Source organism: Centruroides sculpturatus, unplaced genomic scaffold (genome assembly GCF_000671375.1).
Source record: "Centruroides sculpturatus isolate CEXI.00-Female unplaced genomic scaffold, Cexi_2.0 scaffold531, whole genome shotgun sequence".
Classification (NCBI taxonomy): domain Eukaryota; kingdom Metazoa; phylum Arthropoda; class Arachnida; order Scorpiones; family Buthidae; genus Centruroides; species Centruroides sculpturatus.
Window position 1 is genome coordinate 396236 of NW_019384680.1, and position 27391 is coordinate 423626.

At 26.5% G+C, this 27391-nt stretch overlaps 1 protein-coding gene across 1 annotated transcript; it reads left to right on the top strand.

The window, feature by feature from the left end:
- The first annotated feature begins 1561 nt into the window (after positions 1-1561).
- On the top strand, positions 1562-26145 carry LOC111626954 (homeobox protein MSX-2-like). Its single transcript, XM_023370495.1, has 2 exons — positions 1562-2478; positions 25090-26145. Exons 1-2 carry the CDS (start codon positions 2013-2015, stop codon positions 25533-25535), a joined length of 912 nt encoding a protein of 303 aa, XP_023226263.1. The 5' UTR covers positions 1562-2012; the 3' UTR covers positions 25536-26145.
- The last annotated feature ends 1246 nt before the right edge of the window (positions 26146-27391 follow it).

The following is a 27391-nucleotide window of genomic DNA, read 5'->3' on the forward strand; positions in this document are numbered from 1 at the left end:
CACAAAAGTAATCAATTTTAATTACAGATTATTATATTTCTGATGATTGGATTCTGTTATTTATCTTTAACCAATAACAAAATTGCAGAGAAGTATGATTACAATCTTGCTTTTTGTAGTAAAACATGGTATTTCCAATTTCCAACACGGTAGGAGGGCCAATTCCTATACTTAGACTTCTCTTCCTACCATTCATCCAAACATTGTAGAAAATTGTCGAGTGCTATCGACACGACACTCGACATATTTCTTTACATGAAAGTTCTGAATATTTAAAAGTACAAATGAGGCAACCTACACCACAGCAATATTCGGGTTTTAGTTGTAAGCCAGGGATTTTCAGTACCGCTTTGAATGCCTTTGAATGAGAAGTTTTGTTCTCTATTGTATATAGGGTTTAGTGCGAAGGCGTTGACTTTGGCTGTTGTTATTGATAGTTGTGAGATTAGATGGCACCTCAGTGGGAAGTGAATGAGGTGTTTCAATAAGAAAACATTGCAGTTAGCAAGGTGTGGTAATCGGTATTGATTTGTGTAGCACCAGTTGAATGTAGTGTTTAAGCCGAGCCACGTGTGTTGTCTTTAGATGCACCTGGTAAAGGCAAAATAACTTATTCTTTGCTAAAGTTTAACAAGTACTGTAGATCTCAGCGACTTATTTATATTTGTATGGGCGTAGTAACTGAAAATAAAATTATTTTCTCGGCTCGTATAAGGGCATGTAGATTTAATTTATGTTTAAAAGTGAGTCTACCTCAAAATTAATTAATTATTTTATATAATTATTGTAGAAAATATAAATTATATTTTAATAAAATACTGTATAATATAAATATGATATAAATCAATAAAGTTAAAGGTAAGATTAAGAGTTAAACAGACTTATTTAGAATTAATAAACAATAATTATATACTAGATATTTTTTAGAAACTATAAAATTAATTTCAATGATTAATAATAAACAATTTACATGATTTAAATTAAAAAATTAATTTTAAAATTCCGTAAAGATTATAAGAATTTTTTAAATAAATAAATTAACTTAAATATTTTAACTATATCGATTTAAAGGTCTATAATAAATTTAAATGTATATTTAAATTTATTTTAGTATAATTAAAGTCCATACAAAAATTCGATATCGATAGATCCTGGATGCGGTTTTATTTATTTGCTTATTAATTTAAAAATTAATCTGCGATAGGTTTTAAAAAAATATTTTTATGAATCTAATTTATAATCATAATTCACAACTTTTCATAAAGATTTACAGATTTTTTTAGGTTATAAATTATTAAATTCATTTCTATAATTTGTATGCATTTTTTACAGTGGAATTTCATTATCAATAACCTAGTTTATATTCAGGTCTTAAGATTTGATCTGTGTTAATACGTAACATTAGGCTATACCAGAATTATTGTACTACAACATGTTTAAGAATAAGTAAGATTTTTCTCAAGTTCTTCAGTGATTACTTATATTTTAGGCAAGGATAAAAGGCACGAGAGGTTAAAGTCATACGTCATATGTAAGACAAGTTAGTAAATTGGCTATAATCCAATGGTGTCAGCAACGATTGCCACCATTCTTCTCCATCCGTTGTTGGCATAAAACTGTTTTATTCTTATCCATCTTATTCTACCAGGTGGCGCAGCCAGGTGTAGAGAATACGATCGGGGTGAGTCGCTTCCATCGAACAGCCGGTCCCCGGCACCAAAAATCCGTGACTTCACATCGTGACAAATCGTGACGGATGACACACTAATCGGAAGCAGTTACTGCCCCCGAGACTTCTACTTCAACCTCCACCTCTTTCTTCCTTACAGAGTGAGGTAGGCGTGTCCGACTCACGCCAATGTCACCGCAGCCAATCAGAATGGACGGATACACCTACTCCACCCACTCGATGGTGTCGACGGTTTGTACCTGGCTCGAGTAGAGACTTCGTACCAACAAGACCCGAGTCATGGCACGGTTTGCGATGTGGGAGAGATAAAAACATTACGGAAATGCAACTTAGTCCGGTTGCTATTACGGATTCTGTACCGCCAAGCAACGGCGATAGAACAGCCATGTCGGCCGGAGCACCCGTTACAGTTATTGTACCTCGAGGCCTAACTTCAAGAAAATTATCGGACTCGAAGCGTGAATTCCAGCAAGCTAAAGTGATTTCCTTCTCCGTAGACTCTTTACTGTCCAACGACAGGGCCAAAGAGAATCCCAAAACGCCTTCACCGGTGCCGCTTAACAATTCTAAGTGCTTCACCGTGGATGGCATACTCGACAAACCTAGCAGCGGAGTTTTGGGACTGGGAAACGTAAATGGGGTCCGCAATCACCCGGCAAGTAATGGTACCAAACCCGTAGGAGTCGTTGCTACCGAATCGGGGGTATGTCCAGCACCGCCTTGGGCCCATTCGTTAGGATTGGCTATACCCTGGTTGCACACCGCCAGGTCTATCTCGCCTGTTTCAAGTAAGATCTTGTTTTTAATAATTGCAATTGATTGTTAAACATCAATAAAATGAATCGTCATCAAAATTAGTTTTATTCGTTACCCCCTATTAAATTTCTCTTAAACTATGGCTCTGTGTGACACTACACGCGAAATTATCGATTCCCATTTTAAAATTTTCATATTACTTAAATTATTTCTTCTTTAAAGTTAAATTCATTTAGATTTTTTCCTATTTTATGTTAAAATTAATTTTATCGACTACAAAAAATTTATCAAATCATTTAATTTTCCTATCTTAAAGGAAAATTTGGTGCATAAATATTATAAAACTCGCTAGATAAATACATGAAAAATGTGTAATAGTATATGAGTTTATATTTTATACAATTGTAAAACCACACGTTTATTTGGTTTAGTAGCGAGAGATAAATCAGATAAAAGTATAAAGTTATGTAATATTTTAAAAGTTATGTACTGTACAGGCCTCCACAGGCCTGAAACTTAAAACTTATTAAAAAATCTGTAATAATTTTATAAAAATATGCGCTTACTAATCTATATTAAATCAGTTTAGAGGTATCGAGAGAAATTACTGCAGATTTAAACCAATCAGCTTAAATTAAACTGAAGGTGTACAGTACAGTGCCTTTAAAGTTTACACAAATTGGAAATTGGCTATTAATTTTAATAACAGTTGAAAAATTTAAATAAAATAAGCAAGAAAAATTCTAGAAATTAGTAAGCCTATAATAATGGTTTATTATTAATAATATTTTATTAAATCTAATTCAGCAAAAAACAATATTTATTTTACATTTTTGTAGAAATTACAGCTTATATTTAGCTTTAAAATTGAGTTATATTAAGCTTATAAATATTTAGACTTAAAAAATGGTGTATGCATATATATAATAAGCATACAGTTTTATTTTAAATCTTATAAGTTTAATGCTTAAAATCTTATTATATAAATAAAAGAATATGTTTAATTTGTGTGAATCATAAATTTTATAAGCATAATTGATTTAGAAATTTGTTTAATAAATAAATTATTATTTTTTGAGTTTATTTTTTTATTATTTTATGTAATTAAACAAAAATATTTTAAATTATAATTATAATTAAGTTTTATTATAATTTAGAAAACTTAATTATATTTATAATTTGAAATATTCTTCGTTTTTATTTAAAAATCAACTATAAATAGTCGATTAAAGTGTTAATAAACAAAAGATTTTTTTTTGAATTAGTAAATTTTATTATTTTTATTTTTATTTTTAAATGTTATACAAAATTTTTATTTATTAAAATGAAATTAATTGTGAGAGATTGTGATAGGTTGAATGCGTTATGCACGATTTTTCTTTGAATTCGCTCGAGGCCAAAGGAAAATTCGTGTGTACAACCTAATTACAACCAAAAGCTAATAAAGCGATTGGCTTAGCTGTAATTAAGTTGTACAGTTTAAATAACTGTTTGATCTTGGAAAAATAAAATTGCTTTCTATTCTCATTCATCTTAATGAACGAAAAAAAATTTAAAAAAAGATAATTATAGTCTATTATAATGCAATCTATCGTTACACCAAATGTTTTAAATAGTTTTTTTTTTACTATTAGCTTATTAGTTTATTAATTAAATCGATTTAGGCTGTTAAATAAATCATGTTTACTCAGTTTTATTAACTAAAATATATTTATGTATAAATTAAATTGGTTTTTAGATCTGTTAGGCTATATTCAACCATAAAATCGTAAAAAAAAGCAAATTTTTAAGAGATAAAGAAAGCTTTAAATAGTTTTATTTATTTAATTTCTAATACATTGTTTGCTAAATTAATGAATAAATTTATTTGTTTACTTCCACGTCTCGTCTCACAGCAAGAATAATCCTTGCATTATATTTCAATTTTTATTAGAAAATCTTAACCTATTAACTTGGTCTTAATACATAACCTAAATTTATATATAGACCTATATATAAAGATTATTTTAACATAATTTAATTAATAATTACTTTAATTCTTGACTGCTATTTTACTTTTATCATAGATCATCTTTTACATTCTATCATCTAAGCTTTGCTAAGAAGTTGGTTACGGATGATGATTTTCGTAACAAATTAAAATAATTAAATAAATGAAAATGTTATATTACAACACGTAAATTTAAAATTTATTATCCTAAAGCCTTGTATTAATAACTTAATGTTTTATCGATATGAACGTAATTTTAATTTTTTAACATTTTTAAATTACAGTTTAGCACCCGATTAGTTTCATTAAAAACTGACTGAGGTTAATAATTTATTTATTTTATTTACAATTAGCTAATGTTTTAGGACAGAAGATTTTTTTTCCACAGCAGCACAAAATTCCATACAAAAAAATATACAAAAAAAAAAGCTTAAAATAATTATATTAAATAAAGCAGACAATTATAATACAAATTATATTTATTTTACTTAGACTTCTTTAATTTTGAAAGAAACAGGTGAGTCTGTGAAGAGAAACTTGTTATCGATGAATTAAACACCAATTAGAAATCTAATGATAACAGGAACAACAAAAAAAAATGTTAATTAATGAATTTAATTATCAGTTATGAGATTATTTTGCAGCTAAATATATACGATTTTAATTAAAGGAAAAATATATACCCCATATATATAGCGACGAATCCATTTTACAGTAGTCCAAATTTTGCACTGATGTGTTTGTTTCTCTACCAAAAATATAACTATTTTTAACTTTTTATAACACTAACGTTATCATAATATTAAAACTAGGACAATTATAAATTAGTAAATTATTTTAAAATAGTAAAAATCAATTAAAAATCAAAATTCCCTCATATAAGTTAATTTAAGATAAATCTAAACATTCCAATTCTGGAATTTTATTTTTAAATCATTAAAAAGACGAAGAAAATCAATCAAGAAGCATACAGAACTTCTAAGTTTTAAAATTTTTATTCTTGAAATAACTGAAATTATAAAATTTCTTGAGTTAACATTACGAATTTTAAATTTCTGTTGTAGGCTATAGTAAATGAAATAATATTAAACCTTGACCAAGAATATCTGAAATTCATTAACTTGTTCCTGCTCTTTATAAATTGTTTTGGAATCAAATTACTTCATATTTTATAATGTTTTGAAGAGTTTTGCATTGATCATGAATATAATTTTACTGTAAATTTTAATTTTTTGGACAAATAAAGAGTTAATTAAATTCTCTGTGAGTATAATAAACCTATTTATAAATACTGTTTTTCTCTAATTAATAAAATATAAAGTTCATTCGAATATTTAAATGAATTATATCTTATGTTTGAGATTACCAAATCATTTTCAAACTGAAAATTTATTTACATGTATATATATAGTTATCATGAATAACTATTAAACATATGAAGTAAGAAGTTATTATGAAATTTTAATTGATATCAATTTGCGTAATAATTATAATTCTTAAGAAAATTATTACCAGGCTAATACTAAACAATAGTTATACTTTTTCCTCATTAAAAATCTATTAAAAAATCCATTTAAGTTACACTGACAAAAAAAATTTTCGTGTTGACTAAATAATTTATTAAACCATTTTTTCTTAAATGATAGATAATTTTACATAGTCTAAATTGAAATAATCTACTTCAAACTAATTGCTACCATGTTGTACAATAAATAACTAATAAGGATTTATTGTGTTTACAAAGTGCATTTGACTTTACCTTAACAAAGTACAGATTACATAAACTAGAGTTAATGCAATTCCCATGGCAAACCAGTTTGGTAACAAGTACAAGTTGTTCCATTATCTAATGATAAATTGGTTCGATATTTAAGTGACGTAATGAATAAAATATTGAAATGTTTTGGTTATAATCACACGCTAGATCTATCAATAATAACAAGTTCCAATTACTGATATAGCTGTCGTGTTTTATTCTATGGCATATAATATAACATCACTACGTAAAGGTCTTAAATAAAGTATTTTTATTTCGCTTTTTTGTTATAACTTTGTCTAAACTCTGTAACCAAACAGCCTAAATTAATAACAATAATTGGAATTATTAGGCACGAAATGCGAAACTTGGTATCAAAATTTCTAATTTTTATCTATTTAATAATTTAAAAATTATTCTAGTAAATTTATAAAACGTCAGTTTAAAATATTAATTAGATCTTCAGTCTTCTTAATCAAACTGGAAGCCATTTAAGAGCATGATCTTACAATAGAAAGTTGGGTTTAATATTATATCTAATGGAATGAAAGATCTAAAAGTCATGCTTGTTATTAAAATTACAATATTGCTAATTCTCGAAACAGTAATAGAAAATAAAGAAGATTATAGAGAAAAATCATTTTTGAGGTTTAAAATTTGTATGAATTAAATATTAAAACCATGCGAAGATTATGGTAAATTTAATGTAAAAATTAATTTATTAATTGTCAAAATTATACTCATACAATCTTGTAAATAAATGTACTTATTCTTTATAGAATATTCTAAAAATTTCAATAATGCAAAAGAGGGATTTAGCATAGACAACGTCCATTATTTTAAAGTCGATTAGTAACTACTTATCAAAGACTTCCCGACAAGTATCGGTATCTCCATCAGTTAAGTGACAGATGGAGCTTTCGTGCAGACATTCGAACGAAGCTTGATGGATAGAATGACGTCGACACCACCCCACACACCGGATATTTTTTATGCTTTTCGTCATCCCCGGGGGTGATCTGTCGTCGTTTGTCACTGCGTCGTTCTTCTAGTCTGCCTTCTATCCAGCATTTGCTTGTGCAGGAATTTTTCTCCATCGTTTGTGTAAGAATCCCTATCGGTAATTAGTTATGTCAATCAGAATGTTTACAAGTTAAATAGAAAATACGATCTTGTGATTAATTGTGCTGCTATCGGTTTTCGAAACATAAGAATAAAAAAAAACTCCTTGCATCGAATTAGTCTTTTCTTTTTCATTGCATCTAATTTTAAATTCCCTGTAGAAACAATTAGCGCATTCATCTTCAATGAATTCGACAGTGTAACCGATTTTAATAACAATAATACATTTTATATAATTTAAATATAAACTATTATGGATTTAAAAAATAGTCTACTGAATGTCTATAAGTAGGCCTGAATGTTTGATTTAATATTCGGATTATAATAATTATTAATTTTTAAGAAAGAAGAAGGCTTGCATAAGAGATATAGTCTATACATATCTTGCTTGAAGACATCTAAGGAAATTAATAAAAACAATTAAAAAAAAAATATTGGAAGATGGCAGAGATTGAAAATTTACATGAAACAAATTTTCTATATAAATAGGCGGTTCTTTGCTGAATATGAAAAAAACAAATTTTAGAATATTTGACGATGCTAATAACTATTGGTTGATGAAATGGAAAGAGATAGATATATCTCCGCCTTCTTTCTATTTCGCCAACCAATCGTCGTTAAGATATCTCCATCCATCCTTCGCTAGAGTATTTTAAGCAGTTTTGTTTTTTTTCTTCTTTATTTATAAGAGATCCGCCTATATTCATATAAAAATCTTTTAAATTAAACCTTAAAATTTACTCGCACAACTACAAAAATATAATTTATTAAAAGAAATAATCTAGTATTCTTTTAATACATATATTGTATAATAATGAAAAGCAATTTATTACAATTTATAAAATAATGAAAATTAAAATTAGTTTAAGTATAATTATAATTAATTACAGTTCAAATATATCATAAATCAAATACCCGATGAGAAATTAAACAGGCTAATTTTCGTTTACTATTTTTAAAATAATATTTTCTTAATTAAATCAGAATATTATGCAAAAATAATTTAATAAGGAACTAAATATATTAAATTTACGAATATTTTTTCAATATTAATTTAAAGAAATTTTAATATCACAGTAATTAAGTTAAATTAAAAATCAATTGATACAAGATCCTATTTTTGTATCGTGTTTCGTTCTCATACAGATAATTAATGTAAAATATCATACTAAAACCTCATTAATATTTTATAATTAGATTGTGAGATTGAAAAAAATATATATATATATATTTAATAATGAATCAAATACAAAACATTTAATCAGATAACGAAAGAAATTTAAATTCATAAACATATTTAACTTCATGTAATTTTTTTTTCTTCTCCTTTTTTTGTAGTGACAGCGATATAAAACAAAATAATAAATTAAATTTAGAGAAATGTCTCCATTAATTTTCGTCAGTAATTTAAACATAAATCTGAAAGAAATTAATTTTATTTGATGATATATTTCAGTTAATAAACTGAATTCTTATCAGTTAATTTCCAAGCTGATAAGGAAAGTTTATTAATTAGGTGTTTGATTTATTAGACCATTTGATTATTTGATGATGCTTTAAGATCAATAAAATATTCATTAAAGTTTGTTTTTCATCGTAAACCAGAAAATTTATGATAGGATCATATATTTCTTTACTAGTAAAAATTACTCGAATTAAAAAGAAAAAAAATTTAATTAAAATAAAATTTAAAAAAAATGTACTAATTTTTTAGTTTTAAAATTATTTAAAGGAATATTTTAAAGCTATTTATATATATATATATTTTTTATCTGTAGTGTAAATTAATAAAATTAGAATTTAGCATTGGTTATATTTAACTGAATATAATCAAGTCGTTGGGGTAATTTGAATCTTTCCTCAATTAGGCATATATCAGCAACGTAATAATAAAAGTATGTACTTTATTATTATGTTAGTAATTTAAAAATGATAAATCGAATTCGGTAAACGATATTTTACGTCCATTAAAACCATGTTATCCTGAAAATGAGAGGAAATAGATCTACTTATGAGAGAGGCTAATTCTAAACTTTCAATTCTAGAGATATATTGCAGGATATCAGAACTTTCCGGTACAGAACTATCATTGCAAGCGTGTACTGTATTTTAAATAATAAAATCATTTCGCTTATCGATTACTTCCGTTAGGAATACGCTGGCGTCATGTTTCCTGACTGACGTGTCTCTGTAACGTAAAAGCCTCATAGATTTAAATCATTGCTAACTTTCGATTAGGCTTTATTAGAACTTGTAGTTGTGGTAAATGAATGGTCTTCGGTTATTATCTTCGATAATAATTCACCTACGTGATAAGTTCGTTCCAAATTTCGTCGCTGAGGAAAACTGTTTCGAAATTGGTAGGCTAAGTTATATCTATTTTTATTTTTATTTACGTTTTTATAATTTATTCTGCTGTTAAAGTACTAGATTTATCTCGTGTTATTTTAAAAAGTGTAGCCTAAAAAATCGTTTTAGTTAAATCAAATCATATTTTATTGAAGACACTACGGCCAAATTAGGCCTTTTCTAAGTGTCAACAAAACAGAATTGAATATATTATAGTATAAATTAAACGAGAATTTTGTAATATATACTATAAACTATACTTTATATACCCACAGTGGCCAAACTGCGGATCTTCTAGACCGCTGGCCAACATACGGCCAGCGGGTCGGATGTGGCCCGTCTAATGAATTTATGTGGCCCGCGTTTAATATTTGAATATTAGCTACTCAAGTACGAATAGCTCGATGAAAAATTCTGATGCCTAAAAGAAAAAGGTCAGCAACTCACTGTGCGTTTAGAGTTAACCCTCCGTTACAAATCTCTTAAGTACAGTGTAAAACGTTGATAAAGCACGATAATGTGAAAAATGTCTGTAATCTCTATGTACAATTTAGTCTCTACAGGGTGACACCACAATGAGATCTCGCACCACCTCAAAATCTTCATAGGGCAGCCTCTGGTTCGGCCCGTGAAAAAAGTTTTCTTTCCAATTCGGCCCGGAGGGAAAAAATGTTGGCCACCCTTGTTCTAGACCCTTATTGAGGCTCCCGTATATCAGACTCCTACCTCTTATTACTTAGGAGTAAGGGTCCAACTTTGGTGCTATTCCTCTATATATATCTTATATAGGCTACAATATATAAGTTATATTATAAAATACCATTCTAATATAGAAAGCTATTCATTCCATTCTAATATAGAAAGCTATTCAACTCTATAACTATTTAAAACATTGTTTAATCTCTCATTCCGAACGACAAATTTTACAAATCGTAAAGAAAATAATATTTTTTTAAAGTCTAAAAAACTGTAATAAATATGGAAGTTTATATTATAATTAAATAATTGAGATATTATTTATTAAAACATTTTAAAACATTAATTCTTTAAAAATGGCAAAACAAATAAAGTTTTTTTAAAATAAAGTAAAAATTCAGATAAAGTTGAAACAACGGTTTTTATTTTACATTTACGTTGATTAAAATAAGTGCAATGCAAAGTAAGTAGACTAATTTAAGAATTAAATTACTACTTACGTAATGATAGAGAATTTTAATCAAACGTTAACTGAATAGAAGCCATTAGTAAGATATTAATTTAAGAAAGAAACAAAAAAAAAACAAGTCTTATAATGCAGAAAAATTTTATTTTCTGTTACTCGCTTTTGTAATTATTTTGCATTCTTTTCATTATGTGAAAATTACACATTAAAGAGTTAAAGAATATTTTGTAACAGATGATTTTTCTTACAATGTTCGTCCATTATTTTCGACTTATTACAAAATACAGTATATAATCAGTGTATTATGTTTTGAATTAAAGACCTCAGTTCCAATTACCGAAGGTAATTCACAACCGAACAACTTAACGCCTATCTTTTCCTAATGGACTGTTTCTTATCTAACAATAGAACCGACTGGCAAGCCATAAAGTATCCGACTACTGACAAATATTGGTTGACCAGCATCTCTTACAATGGCTAATCTGAGTGGAGATGGGAAATAAGCCCAGGGCTAGAGGTTAGATATATCATCTCCAATGAACCACTACAGCCAAAAATATGATATTTTAAGATTATATCAATATATTAAACGATTATTTTCTAGTAAATGGACTTTTGTATGTTGAAAGTAGCTCGAAACTTCGCTAATATCTTATAAATTTATGAAAAGATGGTATTATCGTAATATTGAAGGAAAAAAAATGCCTAAATTCAAATATTATATATATATATTTATTAAAAAAAGAAAGCTAAGCTCGTATCAAACGAGCATAAAATCTTTCCTTATCTCTTCCACTGACATTTAAATTGTTAAAAGCTTTATTTTTTTTTTNCCTCCACAGGCCTGAAACTTAAAACTTATTAAAAAATCTGTAATAATTTTATAAAAATATGCGCTTACTAATCTATATTAAATCAGTTTAGAGGTATCGAGAGAAATTACTGCAGATTTAAACCAATCAGCTTAAATTAAACTGAAGGTGTACAGTACAGTGCCTTTAAAGTTTACACAAATTGGAAATTGGCTATTAATTTTAATAACAGTTGAAAAATTTAAATAAAATAAGCAAGAAAAATTCTAGAAATTAGTAAGCCTATAATAATGGTTTATTATTAATAATATTTTATTAAATCTAATTCAGCAAAAAACAATATTTATTTTACATTTTTGTAGAAATTACAGCTTATATTTAGCTTTAAAATTGAGTTATATTAAGCTTATAAATATTTAGACTTAAAAAATGGTGTATGCATATATATAATAAGCATACAGTTTTATTTTAAATCTTATAAGTTTAATGCTTAAAATCTTATTATATAAATAAAAGAATATGTTTAATTTGTGTGAATCATAAATTTTATAAGCATAATTGATTTAGAAATTTGTTTAATAAATAAATTATTATTTTTTGAGTTTATTTTTTTATTATTTTATGTAATTAAACAAAAATATTTTAAATTATAATTATAATTAAGTTTTATTATAATTTAGAAAACTTAATTATATTTATAATTTGAAATATTCTTCGTTTTTATTTAAAAATCAACTATAAATAGTCGATTAAAGTGTTAATAAACAAAAGATTTTTTTTTGAATTAGTAAATTTTATTATTTTTATTTTTATTTTTAAATGTTATACAAAATTTTTATTTATTAAAATGAAATTAATTGTGAGAGATTGTGATAGGTTGAATGCGTTATGCACGATTTTTCTTTGAATTCGCTCGAGGCCAAAGGAAAATTCGTGTGTACAACCTAATTACAACCAAAAGCTAATAAAGCGATTGGCTTAGCTGTAATTAAGTTGTACAGTTTAAATAACTGTTTGATCTTGGAAAAATAAAATTGCTTTCTATTCTCATTCATCTTAATGAACGAAAAAAAATTTAAAAAAAGATAATTATAGTCTATTATAATGCAATCTATCGTTACACCAAATGTTTTAAATAGTTTTTTTTTTACTATTAGCTTATTAGTTTATTAATTAAATCGATTTAGGCTGTTAAATAAATCATGTTTACTCAGTTTTATTAACTAAAATATATTTATGTATAAATTAAATTGGTTTTTAGATCTGTTAGGCTATATTCAACCATAAAATCGTAAAAAAAAGCAAATTTTTAAGAGATAAAGAAAGCTTTAAATAGTTTTATTTATTTAATTTCTAATACATTGTTTGCTAAATTAATGAATAAATTTATTTGTTTACTTCCACGTCTCGTCTCACAGCAAGAATAATCCTTGCATTATATTTCAATTTTTATTAGAAAATCTTAACCTATTAACTTGGTCTTAATACATAACCTAAATTTATATATAGACCTATATATAAAGATTATTTTAACATAATTTAATTAATAATTACTTTAATTCTTGACTGCTATTTTACTTTTATCATAGATCATCTTTTACATTCTATCATCTAAGCTTTGCTAAGAAGTTGGTTACGGATGATGATTTTCGTAACAAATTAAAATAATTAAATAAATGAAAATGTTATATTACAACACGTAAATTTAAAATTTATTATCCTAAAGCCTTGTATTAATAACTTAATGTTTTATCGATATGAACGTAATTTTAATTTTTTAACATTTTTAAATTACAGTTTAGCACCCGATTAGTTTCATTAAAAACTGACTGAGGTTAATAATTTATTTATTTTATTTACAATTAGCTAATGTTTTAGGACAGAAGATTTTTTTTCCACAGCAGCACAAAATTCCATACAAAAAAATATACAAAAAAAAAAGCTTAAAATAATTATATTAAATAAAGCAGACAATTATAATACAAATTATATTTATTTTACTTAGACTTCTTTAATTTTGAAAGAAACAGGTGAGACTGTGAAGAGAAACTTATTATCGATGAATTAAACACCAATCAGAAATCTAATGATAACAGGAACAACAAAAAAAAAATGTTAATTAATGAATTTAATTATCAGTTATAATGAGATTATTTTGCAGCTAAATATATACGATTTTAATTAAAGGAAAAATATATACCCCATATATACAGCGACGAATCCATTTTACAGTAGTCCAAATTTTGCACTGATGTGTTTGTTTCTCTACCAAAAATATAACTATTTTTAACTTTTTATAACACTAACGTTATCATAATATTAAAACTAGGACAATTATAAATTAGTAAATTATTTTAAAATAGTAAAAATCAATTAAAAATCAAAATTCCCTCATATAAGTTAATTTAAGATAAATCTAAACATTCCAATTCTGGAATTTTATTTTTAAATCATTAAAAAGACGAAGAAAATCAATCAAGAAGCATACAGAACTTCTAAGTTTTAAAATTTTTATTCTTGAAATAACTGAAATTATAAAATTTCTTGAGTTAACATTACGAATTTTAAATTTCTGTTGTAGGCTATAGTAAATGAAATAATATTAAACCTTGACCAAGAATATCTGAAATTCATTAACTTGTTCCTGCTCTTTATAAATTGTTTTGGAATCAAATTACTTCATATTTTATAATGTTTTGAAGAGTTTTGCATTGATCATGAATATAATTTTACTGTAAATTTTAATTTTTTGGACAAATAAAGAGTTAATTAAATTCTCTGTGAGTATAATAAACTTGTTTATAAATACTGTTTTTCTCTAATTAATAAAATATAAAGTTCATTCGAATATTTAAATGAATCATATCTTATGTTTGAGATTACCAAATCATTTTCAAACTGAAAATTTATTTACATGTATATATATAGTTATCATGAATAACTATTAAACATATGAAGTAAGAAGTTATTATGAAATTTTAATTGATATCAATTTGCGTAATAATTATAATTCTTAAGAAAATTATTACCAGGCTAATACTAAACAATAGTTATACTTTTTCCTCATTAAAAATCTATTAAAAAATCCATTTAAGTTACACTGACAAAAAAAATTTTCGTGTTGACTAAATAATTTATTAAACCATTTTTTCATAAATGATAGATAATTTTACATAGTCTAAATTGAAATAATCTACTTCAAACTAATTGCTACCATGTTGTACAATAAATAACTAATAAGGATTTATTGTGTTTACAAAGTGCATTTGACTTTACCTTAACAAAGTACAGATTACATAAACTAGAGTTAATGCAATTCCCATGGCAAACCAGTTTGGTAACAAGTACAAGTTGTTCCATTATCTAATGATAAATTGGTTCGATATTTAAGTGACGTAATGAATAAAATATTGAAATGTTTTGGTTATAATCACACGCTAGATCTATCAATAATAACAAGTTCCAATTACTGATATAGCTGTCGTGTTTTATTCTATGGCATATAATATAACATCACTACGTAAAGGTCTTAAATAAAGTATTTTTATTTCGCTTTTTTGTTAATTTATTAAAATGAAATTAATTGTGAGAGATTGTGATAGGTTGAATGCGTTATGCACGATTTTTCTTTGAATTCGCTCGAGGCCAAAGGAAAATTCGTGTGTACAACCTAATTACAACCAAAAGCTAATAAAGCGATTGGCTTAGCTGTAATTAAGTTGTACAGTTTAAATAACTGTTTGATCTTGGAAAAATAAAATTGCTTTCTATTCTCATTCATCTTAATGAACGAAAAAAAATTTAAAAAAAGGAGAGACTGTGGCAATGCAGAGAGGTAAAGTGCTGATACAAAAATGGCAAAACAAATAAAGTTTTTTTAAAATAAAGTAAAAATTCAGATAAAGTTGAAACAACGGTTTTTATTTTACATTTACGTTGATTAAAATAAGTGCAATGCAAAGTAAGTAGACTAATTTAAGAATTAAATTACTACTTACGTAATGATAGCGAATTTTAATCAAACGTTAACTGAATAGAAGCCATTAGTAAGATATTAATTTAAGAAAGAAACAAAAAAAAAACAAGTCTTATAATGCAGAAAAATTTTATTTTCTGTTACTCGCTTTTGTAATTATTTTGCATTCTTTTCATTATGTGAAAATTACACATTAAAGAGTTAAAGAATATTTTGTAACAGATGATTTTTCTTACAATGTTCGTCCATTATTTTCGACTTATTACAAAATACAGTATATAATCAGTGTATTATGTTTTGAATTAAAGACCTCAGTTCCAATTACCGAAGGTAATTCACAACCGAACAACTTAACGCCTATCTTTTCCTAATGGACTGTTTCTTATCTAACAATAGAACCGACTGGCAAGCCATAAAGTATCCGACTACTGACAAATATTGGTTGACCAGCATCTCTTACAATGGCTAATCTGAGTGGAGATGGGAAATAAGCCCAGGGCTAGAGGTTAGATATATCATCTCCAATGAACCACTACAGCCAAAAATATGATATTTTAAGATTATATCAATATATTAAACGATTATTTTCTAGTAAATGGACTTTTGTATGTTGAAAGTAGCTCGAAACTTCGCTAATATCTTATAAATTTATGAAAAGATGGTATTATCGTAATATTGAAGGAAAAAAAATGCCTAAATTCAAATATTATATATATATATTTATTAAAAAAAGAAAGCTAAGCTCGTATCAAACGAGCATAAAATCTTTCCTTATCTCTTCCACTGACATTTAAATTGTTAAAAGCTTTATTTTTTTTTTTAAAAAAAAAAGGAAAATATTTCGATCCTGTATAAAGTTCCTTTTTCTCGAAGGATAAAGTTCTAAGAATATTATAAAAAAAAGAAAAAAAAATTAAGTTTGTATAATAATTCAAAGTATAAGCAAGATTTACAGCAAGAGAAAACAAAAGTAGCAAAGATAGGAGGTTGATTTACAGATAAATGCCAGGCGAATACGAAACAGGATAAAAATTAAAAGAAACATTGAGATAAAAGTACGATAGGAAGAATGGTGAAAGAATTTAGTACAAAATGGAAACAGGCAACCTCCATGATTAGTTGTATTCGAACGTGATACAAAGCCCCCATATAATAAAGGTTTACGTCTAGATGAATAAAAATAGCATTGTTTACTACTTTTATGCGAATACACGTATATGATGCAATCAACTATATGAAAAATGAGACATCCCCGGTATGATTGCTATGAAAAATTGGATAGAGCGTATTTAAGTGTAGACTTTAAAAAAAAAAAAAAAAAAGTGGCCAAGTTAGATAAAATTGTAGGTTGGAAGAGAAATTCATTTTTTAGTCTGGTGTTCTTTTTATAAGCAGGCCTATTATAGATTTATCAAATTTTGATCTAGCTGCTTTGTTAGTCTGTAATTTTATAAATATATTAGCTTAAAGTTCTGATATTTTTATTGATGGTATACACGAAATAAGATAGGATTAAGTCTTTCTCCTTCCACGATTTTTATAATCATTTCGTCTGTATATTTTACATCCATTCTACATTTTCTTCCAGAAGGAAATTTTAATAAGTTAATTTAACTCTATAAATTTATTTCTGGAAACGAAATCAAATCGTTTTACCAACTTCTAGAAGGGATACTTTATGCCAGAATTATATAAATAAATTACACCAAGAAAATTACTTATGATAATTGATGACAATGACTTCAAAATGTGCTAAAATGTTTTTACTTTTTAACAAACACCCAGAAATAGTGACATAAATTATAAACCTGCAGTACTAAATTTAATTGCAGAGTAATATCGCAAGCTTAGTTAAAATGAAAAAATCAAATTTTTAATTTATTTAAAGGAATTAAAACAGAGAAATTTTAAAGCCGATAAAAATATATTAATATAAATTTATAATTAATAGTCCTATACATGATTTAAATTTAATAATTTTTAATTAAATAATAAAGCCGCAACGCAAATTTATAAAACTTTATCCTTTCTTCAGTAAAATTAATATCTATTGCTCTACTTTTTTTAAATATAAATTTTGAATGTTTTATTATATTTTTAAAAAGTGTTTCCTTTTTAATTTCCTTCTTAATTTAATATATTTTCTCCATAGACAATTTATATATCAACGGCAGTGTAAACAAGCTAAAAAATCTCATTAAATTCGCAGACTACCTTCACGTTATTCCTGTTTTTTTATTTTTATTTTTTAAATTCTATTCGTCCTAGAAATCATTTGTATTATTATCTCATATTTAATTAGTACTTTTTGAGTGTTAATGTAAGCACGACATAGTTTACATAACGCAAGAATAAAGTAAAACGTTTAGTCAATAAGCCAGAAATGTCATTAAGAAGATAAATTTTCTTGTTTTATAAACTACAAAAAAATGATTAGACTATTATTTATGGCAATATTAGTTTATTTTTTAAGTAATCATTTAAAAAATATACTTATGAAAATAAATTCTCAACAATAATCCCGAAAAGTAATCTAAACTAAATTATAAATAAAATTTAATGAGTTTAGGGAAAAGTCAAGTTGTGTTTATATAAAGCTTTAAAAATTACTCATAAAATTTTAATTGGGCTATCATTAATTTTATAATTTGGAACTGCGATGTCCAAAGTGGGTGTTGTCGTACCATTGAGAGTTGTAGGAGACTCAAGGGATGCTGAGAGACAAGTGGTTTTAGGGATGTTGGAAGACTAGGATTGGTAGGGATATTGGAAGACAAGAAGTACAAAAATTCATTTTGATATATATATATGTGCACTAAAAGGGAGCAGTAATCCGAAAAGTCTGAGAAACACTGATTTAGAAAATAATTCTCCATTCTTTAGCGCTTGTATATGATAAATTATCCTAGGAGTGTCTTATATTTAATATATTAAATCTAGTTTTAATGTATGCTGTAATCATTATTAATAAGAAAAATACAGTAAATCATTATAATTCAACATTAAATTTCATCAGGAAACGTGAAAATTGATTTTCGGTGACTTAACTAATGATATACTACGCATGAATAGGCTAGATCTACGTAGAAATTGATCTAAAACGTAATTTTATTTATTATAAAATCGTATAAATTCAATTTACAAAATTAATATATATAAATTTGAGGAATTTGAACATAATTTTTTTTAATATAAAACAGACAAATTTCTAAAGAGTATTAAGTTCGAATCTAATGAAGTAAAATTTGAAAAAGTAAAGCAGAATTATCTATAACAAGATCCTCTTCATAATTTTACAATCTAGATGTCATGTTATATCAAGATTATTTTTGTAGAGCTAAGACACAAAACGCTTAAAGTCTTTATTATTCATGTTAGGCTTTTGTCGCCGATATCATTCATAATTTCTTTTTTATATTTCTTCCGGTGAACCGCCATTTGTCATCTCAATTCACAAAGGCATCCATCATGTTCAGATCTAAGATTAGATAAGATATGCTCTTTATAATTCCGAAGTGACATTTCTTGAGGTTTCATCTTTCTAACTTACGTCAGAGAATTATCCAATGACAAGATTAACTTGTAATTCTTTGAATCTCTCTTATAGATTATTGCTTAAGTCTTTGGCGAGTTATTTATTACGAAGATTAAATATCATATTTTGACTGATTAAATGCTTATTTACAATTTTGTAAGGGGGAAAAAATGATGATAATAATATAAAATTCGTCCTTTTATTTTCTGTCTTCGTTGGTCTTTTCTTGCTTAAACAGAAAATACTTTGCATAATTTATAAATTTTACTGTAAAAACACGAATTTTTTGAATTATTAGTTTAAAAAAAAAACATAAATATTTCCTATTAAAGACAAGATGTGTGCTTCGTTAATATTTTTTATATGAAAACACAGCTGGTTTTGTTTTAATTTTTATTAAATAAATGAAGAAATATTTAAAAATTTCTGTGAATTTTAATATTACTTTTTAGTTTTTTTCTTATTTATAAGATCGTTGGAAAAATATAAACCAAAAGTTTCGGATAATTTAAGTTAAATTAACCTTTAATGCAAATAGTTTTATGCATGTTTTTGTACTTTAAAATGCATCATTGCATATTTTTCAATGATTATGTTGTTTAAAATTTTGACTTTTCATTCGTTCAGGAAGGAAAATAAATAAAGTTTTCTTCCGTGCCTTTATATAAGCCATTGTGTATAAATATCATAACCATACAGGACTTAGCATTAATTGTTTCGTCATACAAATCGACAGCCGAAAATATCGCAATAAATCACCGAGATTTCGCGAGAAATTAGCAAAAATTTTAAATGTAACATATCGAACATAAAATCGAGTTCGAGTACCATTTAATTAGCTTGCGATTCTGAAAATGTCGGCTTTCATTAGAACAATGCGATCATTCTTCGACTGTCACGATTTATTAAATATTAAATAAGAGCTTAAAAAACACAGTGTAAGATATTAAAACCGAGTGTTAAAGTACAGATTATCAATTACTTTCCGAGTAAGTCAATTTGTCGTCTAGAATTTTACATTCAAAGTTCGTTCATACCAATTGATTCTCCCCTCCCAACCAATTTTTTTCGTAAAAAAAAAATGTCTCTCTTGTACTCGTTGCTGTAGCTATATAAATGTAATGTTAGCTAAATAGAAAGGTGCTATCGATGAAAACCGGAACCAAGACTAATGAAGACATGCAAGCATCGAACCAAACTTGGCATGGGAGCCGACGCCCGCATGTTTTACGTGACACGCAACATTTCCCTCACGGACTACGTCACGGTCTGGCAAATTGCCGTCTATCGTCACGCTCGCTAGATCAAGACGTCATCAATCATCGAAGTAACGGTTTTTGTTTCATGAACCATCCAATCCATACCATTTCAAATCTGTTAGGGTCTTTAGCGATCAGATGGAAATGTTTATATGGTGGTTACATCTCCGGTTACATTGTCATACAACGAATAATGACTAAAAATTCGTTTTGTTACGTCTTTAGCTTAAACATAATCGGAGCCAATGGAGAGCCAAGCTATTGACACGTTGCCCAGCGGCACTCCATATCCTTGCCTTCTATTATTCATGAGATTAATTAATGCTAAAAGATAATTAAATGCATTAGATACTATATTCTGTAAAATCTGTTGATAGGTGAAGTTAATTAATTTTTCTTTAATAAATCAATGAGAAGTAAAATAGACAATAAGCAAGCTCGGTTTATTAAAATTCTAATTATATTCTTAACGTTATGGATTAAATCATTAAAATAGAAGAGTAATTATCGTTAAATGTTTTTTTTTTTTTTAAAAGAATAATGCTTCGTGTAAAAATATTTAAATAAGAGATTATATTGTATTAATATTTTAAACAAATACTGTAATATTCATTGCAAATTTTATGGCAAGCAAGTTGTAATTTAATTATTAAATTACTATTTGTCTCTATTTAATTTGTTAGTATATAATCCAATTGCGCTTAATTAAGCTTATTTAACCTAAATTAATAATAATTAAACAATTTAAAACTAATTATACTTAAATTTTTCTGTTTCTTGTTATCGATTTAATCGAATTTTAGCTGCACTTTTTAAATATATAGAATACTGTAACATTATTTACGTTATTAAATAATAATAAACCATGTGGTGTTTGTGCTAAAAAAAATCATGAATATTTATAGGCTTTCGATCGATAAATATTCATGTATTATAGCTTTTGAAAAATCTAGTATAGATATATTTGATTACATTATAATGAAAACTTCATTTTCATATTTTAGATAAGCCAAATCAAAGAGGTTGACTTTAATTAATATTTTTGCATTATTTGATGTTTTAATTAATTAAAAATGGATAAATTATAGGCTATAGCCTATTTATTTTGTGACTATCTGTTTTATGAAAATATGCAAATTAATTCATGCCGAGGGAAGAAAACAAAAGCCGTTCGATGGAAACACAGCCTGCAATTTGTATGACTTGCAAAAATTACATTGATTTTTATATGTTATTTACATAAGTTATAGATCTAGTTAAAATATTAAGTGTATTGAATAAAGTTTTAAAAATAAATAAAATATTATTATTATTATATTGAAAATCTAGTTATAAGAATAATTTTAAACCTACAAAATTACTATAAATTACAAAAATAATCAAAAATTCGGAGATATTTTGATTATTTCTTTATAAAATTAAGATGTTCTAGCAAATTTATGTCTTTCGTCTTTAAAATGCTGCTTTTGAATGTTAATTTGGTACTGCAACAATCGATTTTTTGATAATTTTTAATGAAATATAATTCATTTTGACCATGAGAAGTCGAACTATTTAGGCTATAGACAAAATGTCCATTGACGTTAATTTTGCACCCGTGTGAATAGCCCAATAGGGAAAAGTAGAAATTAGTTCTTGTATTAAAATATAACCACGCTATCAAATATTTTGCTACAGATTTTTCCATATTTTTCATAATTATTTTCGCTCGGATCGTTCATCATCCTTCATTTTATAATCCGCTAAGATCCTTGCAAGAGGCAAAATCGTCTTGTAATTTTTTTTTTCTTATATGAATAAATTAATTTCTACTTATTAAAATTCCGGTTGAGGAACGAATTATTTTTTAAATATTAAATAAATATGTATTTATAATATTTTTCATTCATAGATCATGAGATACAAACTGCATGTCCATAGAAAGAAGGCAAAATCTTGACAGATTTTTCTTCGGTTAGAAACAAAATCCTGACAAAAACGTACGGCATAAATCAGTTCTTATTCAATCCGGCATGAATCCGAATTCTTGCAGGTACTGTGAAGTACAGTACATACTGAATTGAGCTTATGCATATGAATTTATTTTGTTTATCATTTTATTTTAAAGGCACGTTACGCGTCTAAAATAAACAATTCTTATAACGAATATTAAGTAGGCCTGTAGGAAGATTAATCAAATTTTATAGTTTAACGTATTCGGAATGAATTTAAGGGATTCTTAACATGTTCTTAAGCGATTTCTTAACATCTTTAAGGGATTCTTAACACGTTTCGATCGAATCACGTTTTCTTGTATAGCAAATAAAGAATTCAAATAAAATTTTCTAAGTTTAAAAACAGCTTACATTTCTCGATAGAAGCTTTCTGGACTTTACCCAATATGTATTTTTATCCAAAAATATTTCTCTTTTCTGCCTACAATGTTGTTGTGTAAGTAATACGTAGTCAGCGATATCTCCACTTAAATCTGGCTTTATTTTCAATATTTTTAGTTCTAGTCTTCATTCAATAATTGATTTATCTGACTTTTTGCAGATTAAAAAAAAAAAAACGTATTATTTCGTTTAATAAAAATATTTTATTCGTCTTTATCGGCAATTATTTTACTTCTTTAATGCGAGATAAAACAGATTAAGTCTAGACTCAGTTTTGAACGGTGCCAACTACAAAAATATATGTTTAAAAAAACAAGCGAAAACCTTAACCATTAAGTTTAAGCCTGCCATTTTCTAGATTGCTTTACATTTGGTTAAAACAAATTGGTCCACTTAGAATATTTAAGAATTTCAACTAACCTCCCATTTGACCACTAGACACTCCCTACAAGTTTCCCCTGTAAATTTGTTATTTCCTTTACTTAAGTAGACGTAATTCTGTATACTATCAACGGAAAAAAAAATTACTTAAAACAAAACTAGTCAAGATTATCCACCAAAATATATTAATTTTATCGTTTCTTGTTGATTTAGCAATTAAGATTTTGCCTTTACGTAAAGTATAATTAATTCATTTATAACTTTAATCTTTAATTAAGATTTTTACCCCCAAAAAATCATATTAAAGTATTCTCCACTTTAACCAATTTTTTTTAATGTAAAATATAAACATAATAATCATTATAACCTATAGAAGTCGGCCGAACTTCCTCGTTGTTTAACAAGATTATTGGTATATTTAAATTATTTATTAAGTAATTATTAATTCGCACGTTAAAGTAAATTATTATAATTTTGTTACCAATAATCGATTTTTTGATTCCTTAAAGATTCTACGAGAGATTATCTTTAAGGAAAAGAAAAAAGAAACGAGAAGTAAATTATATGTCTCCTCTTTCACGTCGCATAAATAATGCAAATTTCGTTGCAGTTATTTTAAATGATATAAAAATGTAAATAATATAAGGCTCTAGGAAGAAAAGAAAAAAATGAAGCTGATCTACTTTACGTTTAATGAACTACTAAATCTCTTCCAGAAATAAAATGCTAGAGTAATATTTATTGAGGAAATTGCGAAATAGTCTGGCCATTAAATGTTAGAGAATATTTGTACAGGAATACAGTACTGTACATTATTATTTTTTTTTTTTTAAATGTATTATTTAATTTGTAAAAAAATATATATGTCTTGAAAAATACGTAAAAAGGTGTATTAATCAAATAGGGATATTTTAATTCTATTCGCCTGCTCTTGTAAGTTTTTGATTAAGTAGTAAATTTAGACTTGTAAAATATGATTTAGTGTTTGAAATAATTCGTTCATATGGATGTCTACAGAGGGGAAACGGGGTGCTTTCCCCCCGGATCGAGTAAAAAATTCCACCAATTATAATCGTAAAAGTGATTGACGTATGTAACCTTACACCCTCAACAATGGGATCCTTTGTCTTTTTGTATTGATGTAGTACTGTATTCTATAATCTAATTGTGGGAAAAAAACGCAAAATAATTAAATAATTAAATAAAAATTTATTCTTGTAATTAATTATTTGTCTTCAAACTTTGCCCTTCGGAAAAATTTTCTGTGGACTTCCATGTTTGTGTTCTTTTCGGTATCCTTTTCGGTAAAATACAGTAAAATTTATTAATTTAAAGCGATAACAAAAAATACTATACAAGATGAAACAAAACTGATTCTTTATGAAAAATAAATATAAAATGTGCATAAAAATTTTATTTTTTTATTATTATAAAAACTTTTGTTGCATCGTATAGAATATAAAGTCAATTGCTAGTCGAAGTGTAAGAACTATATAACAGTGAATATCGAATATATTAAAATCTCTTGATTCAAATCCAAATATAATTAAATATTTGGATTTATTGTATTTGAAAATATTTGAAATAAATTCAAATGTAGTTTAAGTTTACTAGTTTTAATTTCTATTTTATGTATGGAAGAATTTATTAATTCCATGCATAAACTAGAAACTAAAACTAGTAAATGTTAATTAAAATTAGTAAAATATTTACGAAATACTTAGGTAATTGGTCTCAAATGAAAAAAAATGTAATGTTTTCCAAGATTTTTATATATTTTTTTTTCATGCTGAAGACTTGCACTAATGTTTCTGCAGCTAAATTGTAAAGGCCTACATTTTTAGTTTAAAATTTGTATTATTTTTATCTTTAAAAACCGAATGAATTTTCAATATAATAAATGAAACATTATTTTTTTTCTTGCAGAACCAGGAGAACTTCCTAAACTTCCTCCCGTCAAGTGCCAATTGAGAAAACACAAAAGTAACAGAAAACCTCGGACTCCTTTCACCACTCAACAACTTCTAGCCTTGGAACGAAAATTTCGTACTAAACAGTATTTATCGATAGCAGAAAGAGCCGAATTCTCCAGTTCGCTCAATTTGACGGAAACCCAAGTGAAAATATGGTTTCAAAACAGAAGAGCCAAAGAGAAGAGATTAAAAGAAGCAGAAATCGAGAAATTAAGAATGGCTGCCAGACCGCTTCTACCTTCTTTCGGTTTCGGGATTCCGGGAGCAGGACAGTTTTTTCACGGTGTACCACCACCCGCTCACATCGGAACTACGACTTCGAGTCGACCATTGTTAGGCCCATTGGTTACTTCACCCTATCCAATTTTCGCCTCACCGTCAACCGCTTGTCCTCAATGAAATCTAGATTCACAGAGTTCCATGAACTCTTTTAGTAAACTATTGCTCATTTTCGAGGAAATTGAAGAATTTCGAGAGATCTGCGGCGAGATTCCTCCTTTATGGCCTATTCTTCCATAAGTGCTCCCTGCAAATTTTCCAACAAGTGTGCTTTTTAAACGGCAACGAACAGAGAGATTTCCCGTTCCTCCAAAAACCAACTGATAAATGTCCTCTATCGCCATCGAACGGAACGAAAAAAATCCGTTGACGAAATCGTGAAAAAAGTCAATTATTCAATTTAAATGAGACCATTGACGTCGTGCACGATGGGTATAGTTCCTTCACATTGACTGATAACTGTATTAAGTAAAGACGTTCGATAAATATGTACGGGGATGTTACCCCGACTAAATGAATATTACAGGCCTATTCGGTACATGAAATAAAAGTACGTTTACAGCTCGGGACCAGTAATTCCCGTGTATATTTTCAGGCACGAGGACGGAAATTTAAAAAAAAAACAAAATTGTCATAGATTATGTCATTAATTAATTGCATTTGGGTTGATGATTTCCAGTGTCAATAATGTAAATATTTCGATATATTGATGATTATAATTTGTGTTGATACCTGATTCACGTCTCGTTTATTTATTAATTAATTAATTAAACAAAATTTCGTATAGGCCCATATAAAAAAAAATTCCATAACTAAATATTAGACATATTCAATTGAATGTAGCACGTAATAAGAATCTTAACTTATTGAAATATTGACGTTGAAACGTTATATATCTATTTTTTTCGTGTATTATATTCATCATAGAGGTTTTAAATAAGTAAATTTGATATTTATATCAAGCGTACCAAGAGTTTTCTACGAGAGATTATCTTTAAGGAAAAGAAAAAAGAAACGAGAAGTAAATTATATGTCTCCTCTTTCACGTCGCATAAATAATGCAAATTTCGTTGCAGTTATTTTAAATGATATAAAAATGTAAATAATATAAGGCTCTAGGAAGAAAAGAAAAAAATGAAGCTGATCTACTTTACGTTTAATGAACTACTAAATCTCTTCCAGAAATAAAATGCTAGAGTAATATTTATTGAGGAAATTGCGAAATAGTCTGGCCATTAAATGTTAGAGAATATTTGTACAGGAATACAGTACTGTACATTATTATTTTTTTTTTTTTAAATGTATTATTTAATTTGTAAAAAAATATATATGTCTTGAAAAATACGTAAAAAGGTGTATTAATCAAATAGGGATATTTTAATTCTATTCGCCTGCTCTTGTAAGTTTTTGATTAAGTAGTAAATTTAGACTTGTAAAATATGATTTAGTGTTTGAAATAATTCGTTCATATGGATGTCTACAGAGGGGAAACGGGGTGCTTTCCCCCCGGATCGAGTAAAAAATTCCACCAATTATAATCGTAAAAGTGATTGACGTATGTAACCTTACACCCTCAACAATGGGATCCTTTGTCTTTTTGTATTGATGTNTATAGGCCTATATAAGCTAAAATTATAGTAAATACATTGTTCTTCAGTAGAAAATACTAGTAGGGGAGATAAATTTACAGATAAATTTTATCCCCTTTCTTCATTGTCATACCTATTTAGGTTAGATCTAACACATTTAATAAAATTTATTGCTTTAAAAAAAATCCAGTTTATCATTAAAAAAAATATCTTATATTTCAAAAATAAATTATTTTTACCCCCAAAAATGCTTAACTTATCACAGCTCGTGTGTATCATATATGCTCTTTTGTTTCCTAACATAATTATTTATGTATTTAAATTAAATTTTAGTTGGATTAAGTTTAAATTTAAAAAAAAGCGACATTTAATTTACAGTAAATTAGA